Source organism: Lissotriton vulgaris, chromosome 10 (assembly GCF_964263255.1).
Source record: "Lissotriton vulgaris chromosome 10, aLisVul1.2, whole genome shotgun sequence".
NCBI classification, from domain to species: domain Eukaryota; kingdom Metazoa; phylum Chordata; class Amphibia; order Caudata; family Salamandridae; genus Lissotriton; species Lissotriton vulgaris.
The window spans coordinates 847,077,870-847,102,473 of NC_141698.1; the positions used below are offsets into that span (position 1 = coordinate 847,077,870).

The 24,604-nt window shown below is 40.6% G+C and overlaps 1 protein-coding gene across 1 annotated transcript in view; it reads right to left on the reverse strand.

Annotated features, from left to right (window-relative positions):
- LOC147688881 (uncharacterized) overlaps positions 1-24,604 on the reverse strand; it is a 34,527-nt gene that overhangs the window by 5,605 nt on the left and 4,318 nt on the right. The window contains exons 3-4 of the mRNA XM_086939834.1: positions 23,577-23,910; positions 4,265-4,326 (exon numbers count right to left, since the gene is read on the reverse strand). Of these exons, the coding sequence (XP_086795960.1) occupies positions 4,265-4,326; positions 23,577-23,910 (396 nt within the window). The remainder of the gene's footprint in view (positions 1-4,264; positions 4,327-23,576; positions 23,911-24,604) is intronic.

Sequence of the window (24,604 nt, forward strand, 5' to 3'; positions counted from 1 at the left end):
TGGAAAGCTACACTTGAAATGCACCACATAATTTTAGGTGTCACATAACACACAGGTATACATCTATTTGTATGTTTGTTTTATATGACGCCACTAGGATAAGGTGCAGACACATGCATGCATGCTTTCGGGTATACTGTGAGACTTACAACCGAGACATGCGTAGGGTTGCTGCTTTATATTTGGCTAAGCTCCTTGAGTAGTAGCAGAATGGTGAAGCTGTAGCACAAAAGTTAAGTTAAGTTAAGACATGTTGGCAGAGGGATTAGTGATTAGGCTACATTGTATGAGTCTGTGGAAAGGTACATTTGAAATACACTGCATCATTTTAGGTCTCTGTTGGAAATTAAAAGTGAAGTCTGTGAAGTTTTACTGTCTGCATGGTCTTGTGGCTAAGGTATGTCTCTACTTGCACATGTATTCTCATACGTGTTGTGTATCAGAAGATGTTAGATGTCGTAAGACAGGTATTTAACTATTTGTATGTTTCTATTATGTAGAGATGCATGTATGCATATAATTAGGAACATGGTGAGTCATACAATATTAATATTGCAAAGATTCCTGTTTTGCATTTCTGGAGTTCTCTTGCTTCTTTCTGCACATCTCATGACTGTTTCTGCACCTCTGTTGCGTCTTTCTAAATTTGTGTTACACCTTTCTGCACCCGTCGTATCTCTGTTGCTTTTTTTCTGAAATTCTCTTGTTCTTTTAGGACCTTTTTTATTTGTTATAAAGAGAATAGCAATGCAATTGTAATTATTATTTACTAGTTATTATAAACATTGATATGTAATGTATTCAAAATACTTAATTGATTAAATAAACTATTAAAAATATTATTTCTTTTTCAAAAAATTATTTTGTCTGGGTTACAAATTGAAGATGGCAAGAAAACATGAAAAGAGAAGACAACTAAAAACAGAAGTACTTAAACAAAAGTAAAAAGAGGGAACTACAAAATACCAAAATGTTATTGAGGAAGAAGTCTGTTCTGTTAAAGAGTACTAAACAATATCTTAAAATAGTGGCAGAGAGATTAAAAAAGACAATGGCAATGAAAGGAAAAAATATATTTTTACAACAAAGCACAAGGAAACAAAGAATTGTAATGGAAAAAACAATAATTTTTGGGAAAAAACATGTCTCAAAAAGACAAAAACAATTTAAAGAGATATGTGTACAAATCTTTCCAAGTAGAGTAAATCAAAATGTATTCAAAGATTGTAAAAAGTATTAAAGAAGATCAGCAGCGTATAAGAAGAAGTAACACATTGAAAGTGTTGTAAATACTGCTTTTGAATTGAAGCAAAAATCATTTATATTATTATTGAAGAGAATGAAAACATTGAATAAAACAAAGCAGGTTATGAATGAGAAAAGCAAAAGAAGTGACTGGTTATTAGAAGTAACTTTTGTAAAACGTTTACTAGTGAATGGAAGCACACTTCTAGTACTGAGCCTTTCTTTAATGAAGAAAGCTATTTTCAACAGAACACATTAGTTCATGCAGTTGATACTAGTGGTCGATGCAATGAGATGAAAGATTGTTGTCCCATTCCAAAAGAAAAAATGGTTGTTAGGTGTGTGAAAGAAGTAATAGCTGAAGAAAAGAAGTTCAAGGGAAGAGTACACAAGCTCCTGTATATAAGTGGGATTGTATCAGAATTTGCAGTATTCAACAGGAATTTATTGTCATTTTAAGAATTTCTTTACAATAATATGCAAAAAAGTCTTAAACAGAAGATTATGATGTTACAAGGACTAGATCCATGTAATATAAGAAAATATACTAACTTGCAGGGTCATTCTCTGGCTTGTCTTTCAAGAAAAGTGTGTAAAAGTACTTTTCATAATTTAAGAATGTTAGCAGTACACCACTCAAAAATGTGAAAGTTAGTTAGCAGACTCTACTATGTAAAAAGTCTGGCATTATATTTAAGTGAAATGAACACAGCTCTTCTGCACAGTTCACTATCAGATGTCCAAAAAGTTTGTGATGATATACAGTTTCATTTTTTTGGTTCACAAGAAGAGTGTAGAGAAAGTGAGACCTTGATAAGTGTAGGTGTTGAAGAACAGGTGAAAGAAATTAGGATCAATGAGTTTGAAGAAGATATTACAAAGTTTAAGACAGTTTCATCTGAAAAACCAAACAATGTTTGTATTTATTGTTGACATACTCACTATAGAAGTCAAACTAGGAATGTTGATTTATATTTACAAAGTGAAAAGGAAAACAATGATAAGTGGCTGGTGCTTATTTGTTAGTAGAAGGTCAGATTGAGAAGGCTACAGTTCAACTTATTTGTAAAAATTGTTACAACAAATTAGAAAAGAACAAAATGCCAGCTAGAGCAGTTCATAACAACTTGGTAGCTATTCCTCAGGAACTGGCAGATTTGAAAGCATATGAGTTCATTCCTATGCAATCTGTACACCCATTTCAAGATATAGTTCGTATGGAGCCTAAAACAGGTTTCCAAAGAGGTTTGAAAGGAAGAATTGTATACTTACTTTTAGATTTTAGGAAAAAAATTGAAACTGTTGTTTTAGACAGGGAGGAAAATCAGCCAGTCGCTATTCTAGTAAATGATGTACCAACCAAGAGTTGATAAATATGGAAAGAGTTTGTATATATTAATAAACTTCAAAAAGCTACATTATATCTAGTACAAAATAATATTTATTATAAGAATGTAAATGTTGATGAACAGGTAAACTTGTTTGAAAATGAAAACAGAAATTTCAAGTGGCAAAATAGAAAAAGTGGGCAATTCCAATAGTGAAGAGAGTTATGAACATTTTTCTAAACATCCTCTACAATCAAAGGAAATGATTAGAAACAGTATTGAATTATTTCAACTGAAAGAAGCAAAAGGAACTCCCATGAGTGTATGGGAAAAAAGTTTAGAAGCTCATTGTTTTCCATAGCTATTCCCCACTGGAGAAGGTGGATGATTTGATAAGCGAGCCATAAGAATTCAAGCTTCAGAATACCACTCAACAAGATTGTACTCTGAAGATCCAAGATTTCAACAGTGCATTCCATATATATTTCATATTCTGTTTGAAAGTGATTTGCCTAAACTTTCATATGCAATGAACCGCATATTAAAAACAGGAGTTAATCTTCCACATGTTCCAGCAAAGAAATTCATTGACAAAGTTCAACAGAGAGCTGAAAATTTTGAATCTCAGTTAAATAATTTGATGACATGTCAACGTGGTACCAATGAGTATTGGTATCATCGTCATGGAGAACTTAAATGCATGTTAACAAACTCGGGTACTCCTACTTGGTTTGTAACACTTAGCTGTGCTGAATATGCATGGGACGATTTACTTGAATTTCTACGAAAAGCAAACTGTGTTTCTTGGATCCTGTAAATGTGTGCAGATATTTTAATTATAGGTTTCAATCTATGGTGTCATTTATTTGCATTAAAAATAATCCACCTCTTGGAGAACTAACTGATTTTTTTGGGGGGAAAGGAGTACCAAGCCCGCGGAGCTCCTCATATACACATGCTATTATGGATAAATAATGCACCATAATTTGGAACTGATACTGATGAAACTGTTTTGTCTTTTATTGAACAGTATGTTATATGTGCCATTCCAAAAGATGGAGGGGAAAAGAGCTTGAGACAGCAAGATTTATGCTTTCAAAGTGATCAGTTTCGAAAAGATTGCAGAAGAAAATTAAAGTTTATAGGAAAATTTTATACAAAATGTTGCTTTGGATTCCACCGTCCTATAGTTTCTAAAGGAAGAGTAAATAGATTTTTGTTAGTGGTAAGGTACACCAGAATACATACAACTCAAAGAGAACAGAAGCTTCAAAGTACATTATTGACTACAATCCAGTTATTTTGAAAATGTGGAATACAAATAGGGATATTCAGTATGTTGCAAACAATTCAATTTCTGTAGCTCACTATGTTACATCATCTATAATCAAATGTAAAAAGGCAGAGATGAAAGAAATGTGGGAAGGAATTTCACAAGAGAAGTGTCTTAGCAAGAAATGTAACAGCTTCAGGTTGATAACGATTTCTATCGAGAGATTGGATCCTATGAATGTTCGGATCGCTTGAGCTTTGACATTTTATATTCAAAGTCCAGAGAAATCATATGGGTAAGTCTAGGTCTTGTCGCCACATGGAATAGAGTATTGAAATCTTTGCAAGAAATCAAATACTTAGCACAGAATGAACCAGAAAGTACAGATATTGTTTAAACTAATATGTTGGGTACATACTATCCCAAAAGGAGTCCACATATCGAAAAGGTATGTCTGTATGAACAACTTCAACATTACAGCTTTAAAAGAAAAGTTACAGCAAATATAAAAGAAGAAAAATATGCAGTAATTGGATGTGATGGATGTTTGCTAAAACATGCAAAAGTAAATCTTATTAAGCACAGAAAACTCAGTTGTGAAAGACCAGATAATAGGGAATATTTCTATTTAGCACTTCTGCAACTGTTCAAGCCTTGGCGTGGTGAAACCGAATTACTTGGAGAGTTTGACTACTATGAAGATTCTTTTAATGCAAGTAAAGATAGTATTCAGTGCACAATTTCCCCTATAAATCTATAAATGTTAAACAATGATATTGAACAAGAAAGTACTATTGCAGCTAAAATAGATAGAGAAAGGTCTAAAGATAGTCACACTTCTGGTCCACTGAGTCAAGATCCATTGGGACAACCAATTATCGAAAATGAAGCAGCAATAGCCATGAATGAGGTGGAAACTGCAATGCAACAAGTACAACATGATGGTATTCAGTTGGGAAAGTTAGAATAACAACTAAATATTTTACAGAAAGGAATATATCTACAAGTCAAACAACAGATATAACATGGTTTGCTATACGGAAAAAAAAGAATGCCAGTGTTCATTTAATCCTTTTTAATGTACATCAGTGGTCAAGCTGCAAGAGGAAAACGTTTCTTAATTAAAGTTTTGACCAGTTATTTACACAAAACTACAGAATCACATTTATCTTGTGTTGTAACAGCTCCAACTGGATTAGCAGCACACAGCATTAAAGGGATTACTTTACATTGATGATTTATGCTACCAGTTGAACATGATAATAAATTAGAATATCAGAAGCTATCTAGAGAAGATTGTTATGAAGTCTCTAGTACTTAAGAAAATTAAACTTTTAATCATTGATGAGGTTAGCATGGTCTCCAACTTAATGCTTGCCTTTGTACATTTAAGAATGCAACAGATTTTAAAAACAGATTACGATGTTCTTTTTGGAGGAAAACATTCAATTGTATTCAGAGATCTACTACAACTTTCTCCTATAAAAGGACAACCTGTTTTTAAAACACTTGTCCATGAAGACACTAGGTAATATTTGGGAAGTATTGGAAATGTGAACATTTGGTTACATTTAGAATATAAATTACTTGTTAAGAATATGCGAAAAGCAAGTGATGAAGATTATGGAAATATTCTTCAAGACATAAGAATTGGTGTTTTGATGAATAGTAAACAAGCTTTAGAAAGTGGGCTACTAAGGAACTTGTTTACAACTGGAAATACAGCAGCTGAAGTAATGCACAACATGCTTGGAGAAAATCAGACTATAGTCTGCCTAATGCCTACACTGCAAGAGTGTTCTATGTTAAATCAACAACTTCTCAAACTGGAAAAAGAACAAATAGTGAAAATTGAAGCAATTGATCAAATTGAACACCAGGGAGTGACTATTCTTCTCACAAAGAAAATCCAGGCCAAATTGCATTCTTTAGAACAATCTGAATCTAAAACTGCAGGCTTAGAAAAGACTTTACAAATTGTTGGATCATTTTATGGCGTAATTTGAATGTAGAAAACGGTTTAGTAAACGGAGCAATGGGAAAAGTGATTGATTTTGTATTATTTCAGAATGTAGATGGAATAGAATGTTTGATTATAAAATTTGTTCATATTAAAGAGGTAAAACAGATTGGGCGTTGTGCTGTATGTTTTTTGCTTGTAAAAGGTTTGTATGTTCGCAGACAACAGTTACCTCTGTCTTTAGCATGTGCAGTAACTATTCATAAACCTCAAGGTTTCAGTATAGACACCGCTTTTGTAAATATTGAAAGTACAGTGTTCAAAAATGGAATGACATACAGTGCATTGTCTCGAGTAAGAACATTGTCTGGTTTGTATTTGATAGACTTTGATGAAAATTGTGTGAGAGAGTACAATTGTTTCAGAAGACTTTATACTCTTGATTTAGGTGAACATCCCTTATATTAGAAACGAATAGTGTGTCTAAAACGGAAATATGTCAAAGATGCAATTGAGGTTCAAAAAAAGAAAACAAATCAAGAGAAACTTGACAGCGTAAAGAAAAAGAAAATGGAAACAGTTGATGGCATTGTAGGATAACAGCTGGAAAATATTTAGGTATCTATAATAATAATAAAAATAATAATAATAACTAAATTTATAGAGCGCCTGGTTACACTAGGCTAGTGTGTCCCCACGTTATGATACGGCTTAGCGGAAGCCCCTCAGAGCCCAAAATGTCATCCCCTCCCGCTACCCAGCCCAGGCCTACCCTGTGGAAAAAAGATACGTTTTCAGCTCTTTGCGGAACGCCATCTCTGAAGTCTCCAGTCGGAGCCTCGGAAGGAGTCTGTTCCAATGTAGCGCTGCCAGAACGCGAAAAGAGAGCCCTCCCATCCTCGCTCTTCTGATATTCGGGACCTTAACCTGTCCCATCCCACTAGATCTCAGTTACCAGGTTGGATTATATAGGGTTAGCAGGATATGGAGATAAATTGGCCCTTTCCCCTGTGTGATTTGATGACTGACACATAGGGCTTTAAACAGCACACGTTCCCTGATCGAAGCCAGTGTACCATTTCCAGCGCCTTCTTAGAAGAGGCTCTCCTAGGCAGCATCAGACCCAAGCATGCCGCAGCGTTCTGAAAACGCTGCAGCCTCTGAATACACTTAACATTCGCTCCCAAATAAAGAACATTCCCATAGTCCAGCCTCAATGTTACTAAGGCATGGACCATGGTTTTCCTGGCTGTAGTTGGTAATAGGTCCAAGTTCTTCCTGAAAACCTTCAAGATGCCAAAGCAGATGCCTGCAATTCATCTTGTGTGGTACTCAAAAGAGATATTCCTATAAAGCCATACACCCCAATTCCTAACTTGTTTGCTAGGTTAGGGTAAAGTGCCCAACGCTTGAGGCCACCAAGCTGATTTCCACACCGACAGAGCCTTTCTGACGATCAGCACCTCAGTTTTATTTCCATTTCATTTGAGGCATTTGTTGGCCATCCAGACCGCCAGTTCCTGCAGACAACTAATAAAATTACTGGCTGCCTTCTCATCTGGTTGAGTCAGAGCCACAACCAGTTGAGTGTGGTCTGCATAGGACACGACTTCCACCCCAAATTTTTCAGTGATCTCCGCCACTGGTGCTACATAAAGATTAAAAAGAGTCGTGCTGAGACTGGACCATTGTGGCACCCCCTGTTTCAGGCTGATATCTTTGGACCGATATGGCCCCTGTGCCACTAGAAAACTGCAGTTTTGCAGAAAGGACTCCAGCCATTCCCACGCTTTACCAGCCACTCCTCCTCTTGTTAGACACTGCAGCAACGTATGGTGCGCTACCGTGTCAAATGCGGCACTTAAATCCGATAGAATTTACGCCACCGTCTGTCCCTCATCAACTTATTTTCGTAAGGTCTCTGTTGACAAGAGCAGAGCTGACTACATCGAATGGAACACACGGAAACCCGATTGGGTAGGATGGAGAAACTTGTGATTGTCAATATGGGCTGTCAGCTGATTATTAACAACCTTCTCTGCTATCTTAGCAAAGTAAGGTAGGAGCGAAATGGGGTGCAGGTTGTCTAATTGCTCCATGCTGACAGGATTTTTTTTCAAAGAGAGCACCACTGCCTCCTTCCAAGTTTTCTGCATCTTTCCTGAGCTAAAAGATAGCTCTAATAGGTGTCTGATGTAAGGCTCTAAGATCTCCACGCTACCTCTCAGTACTCTAGGCGGTGCAGGATCATTAGGCGAGCCAGATTTCATTTTAGCGGCTATTTTGCTTAAAGAGACCCCAGAAGGGACGCTGAAGGACACTAGTCACTCTGTCCCCATTAAATTAGTAGGAGCCTCATCCGCCATGCACCCTTCTCTGGCCGCAACAGGGAAGGAGGAATAAATCCTCTCCTCCTTATCTGCAAAAAACTCTGCCACCCGATTACAGGATTCCTCTGACCCTGTCACAGGTGCCACAATGCTGGACAGGGCGGAGATTTCTTCCTCCCTCTGTAGTAGGATGCCCGAGTCTTCCTAATTAGGGCATGATATCCCTTAAGACTGTTTTTATATTCGCTCCTGTCTGTCACAGAGAAACCTCTCCTCCAGCGTCTCTCAAGGCGCTTTTGTTTGTCTCATTGGTCCTTTAAACGACCAGGGTGCAGTACTATCAAGTGCCTCCCTGATGCGTCTATCCAGAGCCTTACAAGCTGACTCTATCTCCAGACCACCCGGAGGCCCGCCCTGGCCAAGGGCCTTGTTGAAAATCTCTGAGGAGAAGCCTGCCCACCTCCTTCGCTTCTCCTTGGTTTCCACCTTCCCCTGCGTTTTTACAGCAGGTGCCTCAACCTTAAAGGAGATTAGAAAATGATCTGACCAGACCACAGGTGTCGGGGGTTCTATTATCAAAGTCTCCCAATTTGCATAAATCAGGTCAAGTAAATGGCCATGGTAGTGTGCTGGCAGCTCTGATTTTAAAGTCATCTGTAATGCTGCTAGTTCCTGACGAATCTATTGCACCTCAACATTGGAGGCCTCTTTTAAATGGAGATTCAATTCCCCCAGGAGTAATAACTTCTCATACCTGAGGGCCGATTGAATTAAGCACTCAATCAGACTCGGAGCAAACCAAGTCTCTGATTCCGGTGGTCTGTACACTAAAAACCCCTTTAAAGCGTGATTGCCAAATGCTGAGGTCAAAAAGAACCCAGCTTCACTAGCCACAATGTCAGCAGACTCGAGGGTGCACTGAATCTCATGTTTGTAAACTATGGGAATCCCCCCTCCCCACCCAGTGGGTCTATCATCCTACTGATTCAGTAATCGTGGGCGAGTGCCTCTAAAATTTCTGGCGCCGAGTCCTCGTCAAGCCACATTTCTGTGATGAAGAGTACGTCCACCTGCCCATCTAGCAGGTGTTCCTGTATTTCTACTCTATGCTTCCTCAGAGATCTGCAATCTGTTAATTAAGGAAAAACTCAGCGACTGTCCAATGTCACTGAACTTCAACTGGTGGTTTACAGAGAAGGAACAATGCTTGCATCTCCTGCTGTAATTATTCAACTCAATGCTGTGTTTGCATTTTTCTCCATCGTCAGGCATAATGCATGCATCTGTTGAAAATTGTATTCACTCCTTAAAAGAAAACCGGCAGGGGTTCTGGCCCCTGGCCTCGGTCGGCTGCGGACGGGCGCAGACAGGCTTGCCTTTGGCGTGCCCGCTGGGGCATGTGACCTTTATACCCTGTCTCGCCCTGCAACTAGAGCGCTAACCGCCATAAGCGGAAGTGCCTGGTTCTACCTACCCAGCCCTCCACACAACGGTACTAGCTACCGCGTCGGACGAGGGAGGGAAAGACAGAACACTGGGCCCAATCCTTCGTAGTCAGGTAAGCGAGAAACTAGCAGCCCCCTTGCCTTCTTCCAATTAAAATGTGGCGTTCCTGTGCGCAGACTAACACGGTGCCCGCAGTGTCATAAAATGAATCTTATAGAGATTGCTAAAATAAAAAACCAGCAAGAGTCTTTGTTACCGCTGTGCCGCAAACAGGTCAGAGGGACACTGCCACCACCCCCCTGAGCCGTAATGCGGCCGCGGAACCAAGCGTCCTATATGCCCGGTCTCGCCCTGCAACTAGAGCGCTAACTGCCGTAAGTGGAAGTGCCTGGCTCTACCTACCCCACCCTCTGCGCAACGGTACTAGCTACCGCATCAGACTAGGGTGGGAAGGACAGAACACTGAGCCCAGGCCTCCGTAGTCAGGTAAGTGAGAAACCAGCAGCCTCCCTTGCCTACTTCCAATTAAAATGTGGCTCTCCTGTGCGCAGACTAACACAGTGCCCACAGTGTCATAAAAAACTGTTATGCTAATGTGATTCTGAATGCTGTGTTTTATCTACAAGATCTTCAACATGAAAAAGATTCTGTTCTTTACTACATCATGTATCTCAACAGTTGGTAACTGACAGAAATAAAATCCATTCTACTTCTGATATTTGGCATCTTTTAGATATATGTACTGGTTCTTTGACATTTACTCTTAATATACAAGTTGCACATGAATTGGGGTATTAAAACATGAAGGAATACAGATTGAAAACTTATTTGGACTAAGTTACGGATGGGGTCATAAATGTGAAGAGTGTTAATTTACCTCTACCAATGAAATACAAACAGAACAATTCATATACTTGACGATACCAGACTGCAAATCAGTACCTTTCAACAAATTGATAAAAACAGCCAATCAGGATGTGAGACATTACAATTTTTTTAGGTACTCTTCCTGGCACTCCCCCAGACTATACGGAGGATCAGTCCCGCTCGCAGCCAGAGGATATTGGGTCCTATCAATCTCTACCTGCTCATGAGGGTGTAAGCAGGTAAGTTATAACCAAGGAAGCAGAACCGCCCACTGACATTAACATTGCTACATCAGCAGGAATGCCTGCTGTAAAACGGAAGCAAAAGACTGGACCTGGGAAATCAATTAGTAGTAAAAGGGAGCAGCCTATTCGCAGTGCCCAGGTTCACAACAAAATACATCTTTCCACTTGGATACAACCCTCATCTGGTTCTGGTATAGCTGAAGCTCCTGATTCCCCTGCACCCACACAATTCTATTAGCACAAAGACTGAAACTGCACCTTATGTTGAAAATTACGTGGACATGTTGCCAATATTGTCACGGCGTTGGTGTCTGAACAAATCACTAAACTTATTAATAAAAATGTTTGCTTTAATACAGAGCCACCTAGACAACTTGGCCAGAATCATGGGAGGGGCTGGCCAACTGATAGGGGATGTACAAATGGCAATTGATAATGAGGATGGCGGATGCGGGGCAAACTCAAGCAAAGGTATGGTAATGAGGAACCCAAATGTTGAAACTAGAGCACAAACAGCCAGAACCACTGCTCCCATAAATAACCTGTACTTGCCACATGATTAATCCAGGGGCTGTTTCCAATTGCCCTTGGATAGGCATGGTACTGTACCATTCCCAAAACATACAATCATCCCAAATACACACTCTACTAGGGCTGGCGTTAATAGTTTAAATAGGCATAGTGGATTAGACCAGAACAGGCTGCCTAGTACAATGAGTGACATCAATCCAGCTGCCCTAAGCATTAACTGCCCAATGGAAAATAAGGATGTCATGTATTTGCCATCCGCTGCTTGCCCCTATGTACTGGTACTGGCAGGGGTACCAGCCTTAAAGAAGGACCAAAATGAGTCATGGGATCAGCTACGCAATAAATGTGCGGACTGGCTATCAAGGCAAAGGATGTTTTAAGTATCCGAAATAAAGGATATTATTATGGCACGCAGAGTTGGGTGGGTGGGAGCATCTAAAAAGGATATCAAAGGGGACTGCATTGTTATTAACTTTCGCAGACCATCTGTGTTGAGACACCTACTAAGGGATTGCAAATCTACCACCTTGAGCAATTCTAACATATTTGCATTACCCCTTCGTATCTATAAGCCCACTTTTACCACTCCTAGTATGTTTCATGCTCTGTCTGGATTAGATACCCAGGACTGACTACCAAATTCTGGGGAAAACATTGATCGTGTTATTAATTCACCCCGTGCTCTGCCCGTAACTGAGCCTACTAGTCCCCACACACAAATGATGGCCCCAGCTCATTCAGACCTTCACATTCTAAGTTGGAACATTGCAGGTCTGTACCCTAAACTACACAAACCAGACTGGGTACAACTTAATAAAGACCAAGACATCCTTTTATTTCAGGAAACTTGGGCTACTCAAGATTTGCACATTGAGGGATTTGAATGCCATAATATTTTAGCCACAACCACCAGGTACGGCCGGCCGTCTGGGGGTTTATCAATCTGGGTTAATATTGAGACAGGGGGCAGCATAAAAACTGTATACACAGATAATAATAACTTTCAGTGTATATTGTTTAGCCGAGGAATCTCCTTCTTGATAATACATTTTTATTTTAATGATTTCCACTCCGTTCCAAATACGCATGTTATAAATGTGTTTAATTTTATTGCATCTATTGAAAAATTCAAAGACTTTTTTAAGCCAGCTGGAATCTGCCTAGGGGGTGATTTTGATGCTAAGTTATCTCAATCATGGATAAGTAAATATCAATAAAGCAGTAGAAAAACATGTAATAGGGGTAGAGAGCTAATGGACTATTTAAATACCCACAACTTAGTCAATGTTATGGATATCGCTGCAATCACAAAAGAAAATGCCCCCCTGAACTGGCATTTAGAGGGAGGGGATGCTCATCGACAATTAACTATGTTTTTGTTTCCCCTGTCCTATAAGCTAGCCTTCTTAAAGCTGAGATTATGGTCACAACCTTTAGGGACCGCAATCCAATACAAATAATATTACGAATGCCCCCAGTTCCTGTGGCACAGGTAAAATGTGGGTCCCGGGATCTACTATCAACAGATAACCTCATACTGGTGTGGCGAGGCATTAATACCGCCGACCTATTCAGTTCAATGGTTAAGGGTAACATGAACCTCATTAACATCTGCCTTGAGGCCCTGACCCACACCCTGAGGCTATTACCTCCTTCACTAAACTCTACAGATCCATTAATTTCCCGTTGTCCAAACCCACCTCTACAGTACAGCTTGAACCCAGATGGTTCAATCAGGAGTGCTCCATTGCCAACAGAATGCTACACAAAGCCTTATCTCAAAATCCCAGGAGGAACAAACTTGTTAAGTCCGCAAGGCTGACATATAAGAGGGCTGTTGCTAATAGGAAGGAACAATTAATAAATGAGGACTGGGATGCGTTAATCGATGCTGCCAGTCAAAACAATGGTAATGCATTTTTGACTGCCATTAAAAAGTTCAGATCAATGGGGCAACCACTAACTCCCATTAGCTGCAACATAATGAGCACTACCTAGGAAAGCCATTTTTCTGCTATCTATTTAGCACTTGCCTTTGAACCCGATCTTTTTAACAACCGAGCATTATCTAGAATACCAATATCAATAAATGAGGTCGAGGAGGCCATACACCAAAGTGTGGGCTATAAAGCCCCTGGCCCAGATGGGTTGCCTATCGACCTTATTAAATACAGAACAGACTTTTGGGCTCCATTGCTAGAAAATATTTTTAATAATTTAACAAATGCTCCATTGTCGACAACATGGTCTACGAGTACCATTGTCCCAATTTTTAAAAAGGGTGATTATACTCTACCTTGTTACCATAGACCAATCTCCCTTAAAATTTTAGGCACACTTTTATACACAAAAATGTTAACTTGGTCAGAAGACAATCACATTCTAGAACAATGCCTACTAGGCTTTAGTGACAAAGGTGGCACAAATGAGCAATGTTTAAACCTCAATTTGATCATAGGGAATTATACAATTGCACAGCACTCGCCACTTTTTTGACCTTTTATGGACCTGACCTCAGCTTTCGATTTTGTTAACAGAACCCGTTTATGGTCCATTCTTTTAGAATATGGTCTGGATGAGGCATTCTTCCATTTTCTGACCTATCTCCATACGGACCTGAAAGCGCGGGTCAGAATTGGCGGCAGGGGTGAAGTGTCCAATTACATCAGTGTAGGTAGAGGGGTCAGACAAGGGTATGTTCTGGCTCCCATTCTCTTTATTATTTATATAAATAACTTATGTCACTGACTACATCAACTGACGATATCCCCAGAATAAAAGGCAAAACACACCTGGTGCTTTTATACGCAGATGATGCGGTTTTAATTGGGCGCACACCAAATGCACTACGTACTTTAGTCCGAGGATTCACAGATTTTATGACAGGATTAGATTTATCTACAAATTTTAAGAAATCCTTTCTAACTTCTTGTGGGCCAAGGAAATATCCTTTAAATGTTATCACTGTGGGTGACCAAAAACTAAATCGCACTGTTACCTTGCCTTATTTGGGGATGGTCTTTGCTGCGAATGGCTCTTGGTGTGACCGTATAGCATAGTGCAAAAACAAGTTCTCGAAGACCTTTAACTCAGTACTCAGTCTACCCCTGCCCAAAAGAAGAGGGACAATTCCCGCCATTTTAAAGTTTTCTAAGACCCAATGTGTGCCAGTAGCTACCTATGGGGCTAAGGTATGGGGCATTACCAAATGTGTTATAGTCCAATCTGAAGAAAATATATTTTGCTGGAAACTTTTGGGCACTCCAATCTCCACCCCGCTTTACATATGCCACAGCGAACTAAAATTAAGAAACATCAAAGACGTTATAAGGGCCCGCCCTGCATTATTCTGGCTAGCTATTAAGAAGAACCCTGAAGCATCCCTCACAAGGGATATATTAGACAATTGTCTCCTCTGCAAGGAAGGGATGGATATCCCATGGATTGCTGCTGTAGTTAAGAGTCTGGAAAGCGTTAATCTGGGTAGACTGTTTTTTAACACAAACACAGCCGTAACAATGGATAAAAAAGTTTTAAAAACAGCACTGTATGCACTTTATAGCACAGAAAGACAGATACGGAATCAATGAAAAAAACTGTTGTAAAATTCATGACTATTGACTACCCTGAGCATTGTCTTCCAAGCTACATTGCATTACCAATATCTCAATGGGAAAGAAACCACCTATTCCACCTGTGAGCAGGGTCTGTAAGATACCTGTTTTGTTTTCCATCTGGTATAATGCAGATTTATACTCTTTGCCCTGGCTGTGCAATGGGCACAGCGGACAAACACTCTTACACTTTTTATTTTTTTGTAAATAATACATAAAATATGAACAATGGTTGTTTATCCCATATTTTAAAAAATTGTCTCTGATTAATTTATCTGATGCTCTTGATTGCATACTTAAATTGGACAATGCTGAACTGATCTTGCGTACTGGCACCTCTTTGAGAGTAGCTACAGGTGCTTGGAAAACAATGTGTGATCCGTGATTTTAATCGTATCTTGCTATTTATTATATGTATTTTATCTAAGTTTATTGTATTTTGCCACCCTATGAACTTTGACATTGCTATTAATGTGTTTTTATTTGTATATGTCTACTTTTATGGATACACAGTTATCTGAATAAAGTTTGGAAATGGAAACGGAGTAATGTATCTAAATTACTTAAAAGGTAAGAATACATAATATAATATGCATGAAACATGAAACAATGTTTAAAGTTTAATTATATGTTATTTGTTTCTAATATAAATAATGTTGATCCTGTTGACTACTTGATATTATCATTATGTTGCTCATGTAATCAGGCAGGTAGTCATCCTTTCACATAGATACTACCCATGCACCTATCCATTCTCTGAAGCACAAGTCTTGCGCTAATAGGATAATACAGTCATTACCCTTGCATTCTTTCTTTCTTTCACACAGGCACTACCTAGGCACTCATGCAATCACCCAGGCAGTACTCTAGCACTTATGCAATCATGCAGGCACTGCCCATGCACTCATCCAATCACCCAGGCACTAATCTTGCATTTAACCATTCACTCAGGCAGAACCCATGCACTCACACATTCACTCAGGCACTACTCTTGTACTCATGCAATCGCCCAGGCACTACCCATGTACTCATGCATTCACTTAGGCACTACCCATGCAGTTATGCACTCACTCAGGCACTACTCTTGCACTCAACCATTCACTCAGGCAGTACCACACACTCATCAAATCTGCCAGGCATTAGCTGTATACTCATACTTTCACTTAGGTACTTCCCATGCACTAATACAATCACTAAGGCACTATCCCTGAACTCATTCAATTGCCTAGGCACTACCTATGTGCGTATACAATCATTCAGGCACTACTCTTACACTCAAGCATTCACACAGGCACTGCCCATGGCCTTGCACCCATACTTTCACTCAGGTACTTCCCATGCACGTATACAATCACCCAGACACTACCCCTTCACTCATGCAATCACCCAGGTCATACCCATGCACTTATGCAATCACTCAGGCACTACTCTTGCACTCGACCATTCATTAAGGCACTACCCGTGCACTCAACCATTCACTGTGACACTACCCATACACTCATTCAATCAGCCAGGCATTAGCCTTACACTCATACTTTCATCCAGGTACTTCCCATGCACTAATATAATCACCAAGGCACTAACTCTGCACTCATTCAATCACCCAGGCACTACCTATGTACTTATGCAATCATTCAGGCACTACTCTTATACTCAAGCATTCACACAGGCACTGCCCATGCACTCATCCATTCCATCAAGGACTATCCACACACTCATCCAATGGCCCAAGCATTAGCCTTGCACTCATACTTTCACTCAGGTGCTTCCCATGCACTCATAGAATCACCCAAGCACTACCGCTACAGTTATTCAATCAGCAAGGCACAGCCCTTGTACTTATGCAATCATTCAGGCACTACTGTTGCACTCAACAATTCATTCAGGCACTACGCATGCACTCATTTATTCACTCAGGCACTACCCATGCAGTCATCCAATGATCCATGGATTAGTCATACAGTCATTCTTTTACTCAGGCACTAGCCACGCACTGATGTAAGAACCCAGTTATTACCTTTGCACTCAGGCACTACCCATGCATACTTCCAATCACACAGGCAGTACCCCTGCACTTAGGTAATCACCCAGGCACGGCCCATGCACTCATGTAATCACTTAGGCACTACTCTTGCACCACTCAACCATTTACTCAGGCACTATCCATGCACTCACCCATTCACTCAGGCACTATGTATGCACTCATCCAATGATCCAGGCATTAAGCTTGCACCCATCCTTCCACTCAGGCACTACCCATACACTCATCGCATCACCCAGGCACTACTCCTCCACGTATGCAATCACCCAGGCACTAGCCATGCATTCATGCAACTACTTAGACACTACCCCTGCAGTTAAGCAATCACTCAGGCACTACTATTGCACTCAACCTTTCACTCAGTCACTACCTGTGCACTCAACCATTCCCCAAGGACTACTCATGCCCTCATGCAAAGACTCATGCACTGCCGATGCACTCGTCCAATGACTTAGGCATTACTCTTGCAGTCATCCTTTCACTCAGGCAGTACCCATGCACTGATCTAAGAACCCAGTCATTACTGTTGTACTTATAAAATCAGTCAGGCACTTCCCATGCACTCATCCAATCACCCAGGCAGTTCCTCTGCACCTATGGGATCACCCGGGCACTGCCAATGCACTCACACAATTACTCAGGCACTACTCTTGCACTCATCCATTAAATCAAGCACTACCTAAGCACTTATCCATTGACCCAGGCATTACCTTTGGACCCATGCTTCCACTCAAGTACTTCCCATGCACTCATCCAATCACCAACATACTATTCGTGCACTCATGCAATTACCCAGACACTACCCACACACTCATGCTGTCACCCAGGCACTACCCATGCAGTCATGCAATCACTCAGGCACTACTCTTGTACTCAACCATTCGCTCAGGCACTGCCCGTGTGGCCATTCCCTAAAGGACTACCCATGCACTCATACAATGACTCATGCACTACCCATTTACTCATACAATGACTCGGGCATTACTCTTGCAGTCATCCTTTTACACAGGCAGTACCCATGCACTGATATAAGCATCCAGTCAGTAACCTTGCACTCACAAAGTTGCTCAGACACTACCCTGTAGCAGGGATTTCTGCTCATATACAGAATTGTGCATAGAGACTTGGAACCTCAGTGAATTAGGGTGTGCCAAAACTCACCTCAGCATCCAAAATACCCTACCAGACTAGCTATCAGTGTCTCATTGGTGCTTACAAACCCCAATGATTTAGACAACCCAGAACATGGACTTAGAACACCTCTGTTAACGTGAAACACATGCACACTCTTTTGGTATACTAACATATCAATCCAGAACCAGGAGTCAATGAGGACACGTGCGAGTTTGAAAGGTTTATTTCTAAAGCAGTGTTCTCAAACGCAGTATCTTAGCTAATACAAGCAAACATATTATAAAGATCAAGGTTAACAGCATAGTTACTATTCCATAAAAAACAAAGGGTGAAAGCATGTTAAAATGCTAAAGGAAACAGGTCTAAATAGAACCTCGGTTTACCCTCCCTAGCTAGTATATTATATTATATCTACAGAAGGTCTCTTTGGGTTTAGAAGGACGGGCCCATACCTTTGGGTTCAGTGGAAATGGATCACATCATCTCCTGCACCAACACTCTGCATACGGATATTCATCAAGTATCTGTCCTCCTCTGTGCAGTGCATTATTATTCGTACCTAAAACCAAAGTTGGCCACAGCTGCATCCATATTATATCTACTCTGTGCACTGATCAATCCAAACAATAAGCGCTGTGTTGAAATAACCTTGAAGGCCTCGGCACTCACTGTACAGACATAGCTTACCAAGCAAGACTGATAATATAAGCAAACATGTTATTCTCGTGTAAAGCAAAATACCTAACTAGGCGAAAAGCATTAATAACAAAATGTGTCGTGTGCAGAGGCAGCAGGAAAGGAAAATGGCATTTAACTTCTAACCAGCCTATGCTAACTTAACACAGTGCAAGGTGAAACCAATACCCAAGACACCCTCCCTTTGATCCGAGCACTGATAGGACAAGAATAAAGGGACAATTTTAGGAACGCAGAGTTCAAGTTCGATGGTTCAAAACAAGTCTCTAATTTGGCACTCAAAAAATAAAAGAGGAGAAAAAAATGTAATAATCGTGAAAAAACACAGCATTGGACTTTGACAAAGTCAATGGGCAAGCCTTTCAAAAATAGTCTGAGAGTCCCCAAAAAAAATATGCAATCCAACGAGATGTTTTAGGTTAAGAAACCTAGACTGCAAACATAATTCATCCCAACAATGAATATGCAAAATATGCAGCAACAGCCTCCAACAGGCAGTCACTATTATCATCCAAAAATAGATCAGCCATCCAATTTAACAAAGGGAAGGAACATACATGCTCTTCGATGACCGGAGCCTCTTGCACCATCAGAGGACAACTCGGTGGCATCGCGAGGAAACTGCGAGCCAAGAAATCTTGCGCCGCTGCAAACACATTCCAATGACCCAATATATCATGCATCGCTGCAAAGGCCATAATCCCTCCATCAGAACAAAGCAATTCATGAGCAACTAAGGGGCTCATGAGCTGATTATAATCCGCATCGGGAGACACCATATTGCAGAGACACAAATCCAGGGCCCATTCGAAGTCGCAACTCAGGCAATGGAAAACAGGCTAAACGCATGTAAAGTAGGAATATCGAAATGATAATCCGTAAGCTCCACTCAGTGTAGCAAGAGGCAGAGCACCATAGTACTCAAGCATCCGGGCACGAAGAAGCCCTAGCCGAGACAGCCCGTCTTGTAACACAGAGTGTGCATCCATTTTGAAATAAACAGAACAGTAGAAGCACGCCTGCAGCAAGAACCAGTAGCAAGGGAAATCCACCAAACAGGCTGGAGAAAATAGAATGGAAGAAAGCTGGAATGACTGCGAAAATCATTTGGAAGGAACTTTAAAAAAATGAGCCAGCCCCGAAGTGGAGGATGCATTGAAAATAGTATGAATTAATTCACCGAAGTGCAAGGGCAAATCAGTATTTAATAAGGCATGCACCTCTGTGCGGGTGTTTGCCATGTGAAGGACAAATGTTTCACGAGCAGATGTGAGGGCAACTTCCTTCTGGGACAATAGAGCTCTTATGTGACTCATCTTATTGAACTCTACTTTCAAGGTCGGAATCTTAGGCCAGATGGAAACATCAAGTTTCCCATGCGGGGGTGGATACATTACATTCTTGCAACAAACTACTGTAACAACATAAGCAATCCCTTTTATTAACCCACAACAATCCTCATTGTTCAAAAGTATATAACTCCTGTTAGCCAGCAACGTGAATGTGGGAACTATTGCAAGCATGGGTGTACCTTTCAAAACACAGGCTAAATTAGGCTCGTCTTGGTTGCAAGACCCATGTAATTGGATATGTCGACACATTAAGGATAATCCGGTGTTTCAATGCATTCTTCACCATTCAAATAAATTTCTCTTACCTCCCTAAGACATCTATATGTAAAAGGAAGCGACCAGGCTTCATGGAGATAAGAACTTCCTAGAGGCTAATATCTGCCAATGGCAAAGTACTTCACACAATTTTTAAATGCAAATAACGGAAACGGCAGAGTTATTAAACCATGAATAAGCCATGTAGCAGCATTGGCTTCTGCCACAAAAAACAGTAAAGGCTCTAACTTCTCAATGTGTAACATGGAAAAAGAAGCATCCTTCATTGATAGTAAACGTTGCTTGTCAGTTAAATTAAAAGGGGCAAATAAGGATGACGTATTCATGTAATGCCACAGCACTTTTCCCGCCTTAAGGGTCTGCAATGTCCATGCAAATTGCATAATGGAACGTAACTGATCCTGACCGTGATACAAAGCAGACACTTCATCCTGCACAATATCTACAACAGATGACACAATATTATCCAATGTGTAAATGCAAGAAGAGAGCGTGTTAATGCTGTTTTCTACAACTGCTAGCACTTTTTCTAAATTGGCTTGATCTATAGCCCTAAGGTGAGTAGCCGTCTCAACCTGGGAAGCTTTCCAGATTTCGTTATAAACAGCATATATCCATCTTTTGGATCTACCTTTAGCCGGGCCTTTAATAAAATCATTCAAATCAACATCATCAGTCAGTTTAGACAAATGCAGTTTAACTGACACCAAGGTAGAATGTCTGAGCCAGTTCTGACACAATTTGCCTACAGAATAGGTAGTCACAGAATGGCCACTTTCAAAACGGGGATCTACCCTGACTTGTGTAAAGCCTGGAGCTAAACCCAGAAAACGATGCTGGCATGAATCAGCACTCCTGTACCAGAGCAACCAGCCTTTGGGATCCAAACTGGATATGTTAAAGGAGGAATTCCATAATAGAGTTTGTAACTCTCTCATGGAAAATTTAGTAAAATTACCCCAAACCGGCATATTCCTCTAAATCAGGAAAAGAAGGAGCATTTATCTTTTAGGAGTAGCCAATCTAAAGCATGTTGTCTGTGAAATTGTAGAATTCAAAAACAACATATGGTTTGGGACGAGGCATGCACGGTGCAAAGCCTCAGTGCCTTGCACTTGCCAGCTTTTTGAACCCCAAACTGATTTAAGGTCAATGGTATCCTTCCACAACTTGTAGTCCCCAACGGCCAACTGGTCTAGAAAGGACTTCAAATAAAATAATTTAGTATCGGTAAGTCAAACTTTGGAAATTGACTTTTCAGCCATTTAAAAAAAAAAGGCATTAGGATTAGATTGATTGAACTTTTTCAAAAAGGTAGCAGAACTGCCTTATATAGGAGCTGGACATCGTTCCCACTGGGTGTAATTTACAGTGTATCTCTTGTTATCTTATCTTTATGCAGGTAGTGATTGCCAAAATGTTGATAACAATACAAATCACTGTAATTAGCAGACTCCAAGTATAAATCTTCAGCATAAAAGGCAGCATAATAGTTCAAATCAGAAAACAATGATTCAACGGCCTGAACATCCCAATCATCAGAACGTATATTTTGTTTAACTACATCCCCAATAGACACTCTAAGCACATTAGGTACATTTATAACCTCAGTGGTCCCATGAATTTGAAATCGAACCGCATCCCATACAATCCCATCTAAGACAGGCCAAGCTGTGATGTTAACAAAAGCCAAGTCTCTCTGCACTCTCTGTGCGATGAGGAATGAGGAGCCAAAGTTCCACTGATATGTTGAATGCTAGTTCTCTCCTCGACATAGTGTCCATTGATGAGACGGAAAAAATAAAACACAAAACCAATCGACATAAAATGGTAAATCGAAAAAAGCACTATCCAAATATAAGTCCAAGGGGGAATCAAAAATGTTTTTTAAACAGTCTTGCCAAAACAGAAATCTTCGAGGGCTTTTTTGATGTGTGGGAAACAGTGTCAAATGAAATTCTGGATTCTGTAGCCAAGCGAGTTTGCAAATCAGGCATCGATAAGCCAGTTGGGTAGGTATAGTCAGTTTCATCATGTTGAGTACCAGGCAATATACTCAATAAAGGACTGGAAGTTGCAGGCAACTCGAGAGCAACATCAGGCACAGGATTGGAAACGGGGGCCAAAACAGAATTTCTCAAAATCGAAGGACATGAGACTGCCGGTGTCATACCAAGAAGAATCGGCCACTCTGTGTATCTTGACATTGTCAATGGAGATATATCTGTTCTCCTTACGACCTGGAAGTGGTTGTAAAATGACTGTTCTTGTGCCCGGGCCTTCACTCCAAGCACTGGTACCGGAGCTCGATAAGAGGGACCAAATTCTTTCTTGTTTTCGATCTTTTCACGAACCAGTTCCCCAACTTGTGGTAGCCAGCCAACTACCGGGATCTGCAACGCATCATCCGAGGTGGAGGGCAAATGTTCCTTTGCAAGACTGTCTCTTGTCTTTTGTAGATCCTGTAAAACATTGCAATGTTCATCTACGTCAAAGGAGGCGGCTTGAGCCACCGAGTATAGACCGTTAAGGTCCGGGACATACATCTTGATACCAAAGAGCATTTCATATGGGGTCCGCCCACCCAGAGACCTTCTAGGGAGATTATTAAGAGCACGCTGCACACCACTTTGATGGACCAGCCAGTTTCTGCCAGTGCCTATAAATCGAGCCATCAAAGACTGCTTTAAATTTCGGTTCATCCGTTCCACAACACTATTACCCTCAGGTCTGTATGGAGACGAAAACTTGACTTGGACCTCAACAAAGTCATGGCATCCTTATAGGCTCTAAGGCGAAAGCCGGACCCTTATCCGAATGGATGGTGCCACAGGCAAAAATCCCTACAAAGATACGCAAGTCTCTTATGACAGTCCGTGAATCAACGGTGCAGTGAGGCCATACCCACACAAAGCGTGTGCATGACTCAACTGCTACTAAGATATACTTATACGCAGTATCAGAAGAAAAAGGACCGCAATGATCTAAATAAACCCACCCAAGGGGTTTATTAGAAATGTACAACTTTGTCTGGGGCGGACGCGCGGCAGTTGAAGGCTTAATCTGCTGGCAAATGTCACATTGAAGGACATAATCACACGTCTGTTTGGACAGTCGCCTCCACCAGAAACGTTGTTGTAATTGAGCTACAGTAGCCGAAACGCCCGCATGCGCAGGCGCATCCCCTTCATGGGCTGCGTTAATCAGTGTAGGCCTGCGGTCCGCGTTGGGTCGTAACCTCTCTCCAACGTCAGGAACTTTCACATAAGGAACTTTATCAGGACTTAAGTGGTATGCATACTTTGAAGGGAATCCTTTTGGATATTTTCTTCCCTTCTCAGTTGCAGCAACAGCTGCCAAGATATCATCATCAATCTTACTTTTGGAACGTGTAACTGCTGCAACCAAATATGTCAATACTGCTGATTTTGCTGCCTCATCGGCAAGCGAATTGCCAACAACGTGGACTCCCACGCGCTGATGACCGAGAGTATGAATCACAAACACGAGTGGCAACTGCCCTTTAAGCTCAGCCACTCGGACCCAGATAATTTTATGTTTTATTGTGCTACCTGTGGAATCACGAAAATCCTTCTGAATCCAAAAGAACAGGTTTTCGTCGTAAGAAGAAGGAGCATTTAATCTTTTAGGAGTAGCCAATCCAAAGCATATTGTCTGTGAAATTGTAGAATTCAAAAACAACATGTGGTTTGGGACGAGGCATGCACGGTGCAAAACCTCAGTGCCTTGCACTTGCCAGCTTTTTGAACCCCAAACTGATTTAAGGTCAATGGTATCCTTCCACAACTTGTAGTCCCCAACGGCCAACTGGTCTAGAAAGGACTTCGAATACAATAATTTAGTATCGGTAAGTCTAACTTTGGAAATGGACTTTTCAGCCATTTTAAAATAAAAGGCATTAGGATTAGATTGATTAAAATCTGTAAAGTAAGTGAACCTTTTCAAAAAGGTAGCAGAACTGCCTTGTATAGGAACTGGACAGTGTTCCCACTGGGTGTAATTTACAGTGAGTCTCCTGGTATTAGCTTTATGCAGGTAGTGATTGCCAAAATGTTGATAACAATACAAATCACCATAATTAGCAGACTCCAAGTATGAATCTTCAGCATCAAAGGCAGCATAATATTTCAAATCAGAAAACAATGATTCAACGTCCTGAACATCCCAATCATCAGAACGTATATTTTGTTTAACTACATCCCCAATAGACACTCTAAGCACATTAGGTACATTTATAACCTCAGT